This window comes from Lichenostomus cassidix, chromosome 2 (assembly GCF_008360975.1).
Source record: "Lichenostomus cassidix isolate B80296 chromosome 2, HeHo_3.0, whole genome shotgun sequence".
NCBI classification, from domain to species: Eukaryota; Metazoa; Chordata; class Aves; order Passeriformes; family Meliphagidae; genus Lichenostomus; species Lichenostomus cassidix.
In genome coordinates this window covers 81,794,305-81,798,580 of record NC_139482.1, presented here as the reverse complement: position 1 = coordinate 81,798,580, position 4,276 = coordinate 81,794,305, and the positions used below count along the sequence as shown (strand labels likewise).

General features: G+C 42.8%; 1 protein-coding gene across 1 annotated transcript; it reads right to left on the bottom strand.

Annotated features, from left to right (window-relative positions):
• Window positions 1-216: 216 nt before the first annotated feature.
• On the bottom strand, window positions 217-4,065 carry MED10 (mediator complex subunit 10). Its single transcript, XM_085052177.1, has 4 exons — window positions 3,915-4,065; window positions 3,650-3,733; window positions 2,169-2,271; window positions 217-1,028 (listed from the first exon to the last, which is right to left on the bottom strand). The coding sequence occupies exons 1-4, from the start codon at window positions 4,034-4,036 to the stop codon at window positions 933-935; spliced, it is 405 nt and encodes a 134-aa protein (XP_084908303.1). The 5' UTR covers window positions 4,037-4,065; the 3' UTR covers window positions 217-932.
• Window positions 4,066-4,276: the final 211 nt, after the last annotated feature.

Here is a 4,276-nt window from a genome sequence, read left to right as displayed (position 1 = left end):
TCACTGATCCCCAAAATTTCCTGCTTCAGGTACTAAAACAGAGGTTTTCCTCATAAAACCAAAATACCAAGCTGACACCACCTTCAGATGTAAAATTTCAAGAGCCAAGTTTTGATACACTTTTTATTTCCATCAGTGTGGAACTGAGGAATATGCTATTTCTTTCACAGCTTTCAGTTCACACTCCAAAGAGAAGCATACAAAAGGAAAACAAGATTTAGATTTTTTTCAGATTTTTATTCAACAACCTGCTTGCAGAAAATGAATAAACAGAAGCTTACATTAAATACTGTACAAAATATTAAAGTTGTTGAGGAGCTAGTCCCCAGGTATGCTCACTTTTTATATCCTCAGCCATCTGCACTGCAGTTCCCAGAACAAAACAAGATCTGAAGGTTTTCCTGGCTGAAACTAATTATGACACATGAGAACTGCAGCCCTTGACAGGCTCCTGCTCAGCAGAATTTGGCAAGACAAAAACAGTCAACTGTTCGTACTGCAGTAAAAAAACCCTTAAGTTTACAAATGAAAAATAATCAAGAGTAATAAATGCATTCCTCTTAGAAACAGATGAGCCCACAATCCTGAGGCACACTTTTCAGAAGACAGAAAAACATGTTTTTCTGTTCTGGAAATGCACTTTGTGGGAAATACTCTGTATTGATGACCTGTAGGCTATTACATCTCTCAAACCCTTCAGGAAAGAAAAACAGATTACCATAAGAAGTTTCAACCACAAGCACTGAGAAGAAGTCTTCAGAAAGATTCAGTAGCTTCAGACCAGAACCATGAACAACCATCAAGCTGCTTTACAGTCACCACAGCCATTTTTAGTATAGTTGTTACAAGGGCTGGGATTTCCCCTCTCTCCAATCAATGTTTTTATAAGGTGGTAAGTTTATGGGACATTTTTAGAGCTATCAAAGGCCAACTTAAGGAGGAGGATCTTCTCCCCGAATAGCTTTGTACTTTGCCATATCTTCTGGGAACACCTTTGTCAGTTCTTGAATTAACAGGCTTTTAAATTTCTGGAAAGAGAAAAAAAAAGTATACACATTATCTGGATAATTTATTTAGATTTCATCAAACAATATTATCTGATGGACAGAAATGTTTGTACCCAACACATTTCACAGTGACCTAAGAGAATGGTACCCAAAATCCCCCCAAAACCACTCAAACACAGAAAGTTATATTTACAAAATCCACAGAAAATGCCCAAGTGAAATCCACTAGGAATACATCTGGCAAATGTTCTTAAATTCCCAGAAATTCACTTGCACATTGTCTTAAGAAATACAAAGCAGTGAGACCCCTCTAGTAATCTCTGGTGCACCAATTAAGGTCTGGTGCCTGACCTTCTTAAGGAAAGCTGTTAAAAGACATGTCCTCTTGATTTGATATGGAATCCACCTTCAAAAAGCAACTCACACCTGCCTTAGAAGTACATAATTCTTCCTACAACTTTCATAAGCACAGAGAAAAGAAAGAGAAGCTTAGGACTTATCTCCATATGTCTACATTCTGCAATATAACTTGTCATCCTCCACAATAAATTCAGCCAAAGAATGTTCTGAAACACAGGCAGCCATTTCTCAAAACTCACTGAACTTCCTTTTCTGACTGTGTTTTTCTGCAGTAGATTCAGCAGTTAAACAGTGGCATAAAATGCTTAAATTCATACTAAATGAAAGTACAAGTTCAGAAAACCCTAAACAATGGCATGCATTTTTCCCTAATTTTATAAAGATTAATTGATTATTATAGAACATATTTGACATTTTAACCCTCTAATATCCATTCAAGACTGGAAAAAATAACCCTTTTGTATTGCTTATTTTTAAATTTGCACACAGAACTACACACATGCAAAAAAACAAATATCTCTACTGCTACATATAACTTTAACCAATATAAAATCATTGTGAAAGCTGAATCCCCAACTGTGGGATGAACTACCAATTTTCTTTTTCTGATCAGGCTACAATAGCATCAATTAAGATACAAATGATACAATTAAGATACAGATGCAAAGCAATTTCTAATACAAATCACATTAATAACAGAATTTAGTAACTGCACAAGTGAAAAATACCCATGTATTTACAGAAAAGTAAAAACTTATCAAACACATTATTGCATTAACACTTCCATTAATTCTGGTTTACCTTCATAGTGTCAATTTTTCCTTTTACTTGCTCATTTTTAGCCAAAGCTCGCTCCAGACACTCCTTAGTGTAAAGCTGAGGGTTGCGGCCTTGATCTATGTATCTGAAAGTAGAAAAGACACTACTAAATTATCATATTCCCACTAGGACGAGCTCCAAGGTACAGAATTATTCACCTTGCTGTCTTTTTCTTTCTACCATTATCTGAAAAGTGCATTTTAAAAACCACCACAGTTAAACCCAGCCATTTCCAAAAGACAGCTCAAGGCTGAGGCCATGGCCAGCAAACCTCTGCATCCAAAAAGCCTGGAGAGCTTTGAAAAAAGTATTAAAAGCACACTGAAAACATATATATACCTACCAGCTCCTCATGGGCAATAAGCGCAGAGGATCAAAGGAAGATGGTGCTTTTCCAATCAACTGAAAGTGCACTAACCAGGAAGTGGCCTAGCTAGGACATGGAGAGCATTAAGCATACAGGAATAAAACACACAGCAATTCAAGGATGAGGAGGAGCTGCACGCACCACAGTAGAGAGTAAAAATCAGCACAATTGCATCAGCAAACCTATGTGTATTTTTGCTTTGCAATGCAATTCCTAGCAAAGGGAAACTCCCTCACTAAATAAGGAAAATATAACATTTAAGACTGACATCACAAATTTACAGCTGGAGTAAAAGCCCAACTGAAATAAGTCCTGCACAGGCAGTCACACACACTGGACAGCAGACCAATCTGCTCTTACATCTGGACTTACAAGAAACACTAGTAAATTAACTTGCCAACGATATCATGAAAGCTCTCTAGGATAGCTCTTCCTCTAAGTACATTTTTCTTTTAATGTTCTAATTCTCTGCCAACAGACTGCCACTCCTGCAACTAAACACCTGAGTACTGGCTTACTTTATTTTCACACGCAACTTTAAATCCTGATCCTAATCTAGTGTAAAAGTTTACTCCCAAAATGAAAGCTTACTTACTAAATCAGTGTCCCTGTCCATGGCAGGGGCATTAGAACCAGATGTTCTTGAAGGTCCCTTCCAACCCAACCCATTCTGTGATGCTATGAAATCAATAAATTCGGCAGAATTGGTGTTACTGCCTACATTTGTAGAAGTCAAAAAAATAAAAAAAAGTTGAAGATCTAAAAGGCCAGGTTGGACAGGGCTCTGAGCAACTTATCTAGTAGGTGGGATCCCTGCCCACGATGGGGGGATTGGAACTAGATGACCTTTAAAGTCCCTTCCAACTCAAACCGTCCAGTGGCTCTATGAAAACAGATCTATAACTTATCACTTCTCCTACCTTTCTGCCTTCTCCCAGGCAGAAGGTACTTCTGACCTCCTTCTGCCTGCTCACGTTCTCATGAGGCATTCAGAAGGAGTGGGTTTAAGAGACAAGAACCCCTCAGCCAGAACCCCACGCTGCGAAGCCAGGCTACCTCGAGTCACACCTCCCCTGCCAGGCGCACACACACTTACTCAAACACTTCCAAGGGCACGCTGATATCGTGAAGCTGCTGCCGGCATTTGTCGATATCCTGCAAGCCCGTCACCATGAAATTCCTGCGGGGAAGCAAACGGGTGGGGGTTAGCCGATTTCGGGGTCGCTGCGCTGCCCCTGACGGGGGTGCGAGGCCAGCGACACCCACACAGGGACACAGAGCCCTGAGGCACCACCGTGGGCCTGGCGGGGGAAAAGCCACAGGCCCCGCAGCCCGGCCCGCCCCCGACACCGGCCCCTCACAATTTTTGATTGAGCCCCGTCTGGCTGCTGGGCTGGAAGTCGCTGACGATGATGCCGAGCTGCCGGATGTTCTCCACGAACTTCTCCAGGTGCTCCTCCAGGGAGTCGAACTTCTCCGCCATGGCCGCCGCGCCCCGCCCCGCCCCGCCCCGCTTCCGGCCGCTCGCGCCTGCGCGGGAGGCAGACGGCTGGCCACGCCCCCGGCACAAGCCACGCCCCTTCCCTGCCGGGCGGGCTGAGCTCCGTGCGCCTGAGGGGAGTGGGGACAGCTCCGGCTGGGAGCCACACCTGACACTGTGTGCCGCGACGTGTCTGCTGCCTGCCGGCTGTCAGCGCTGCCCTGGCCTGCGTGGCAAATAGAG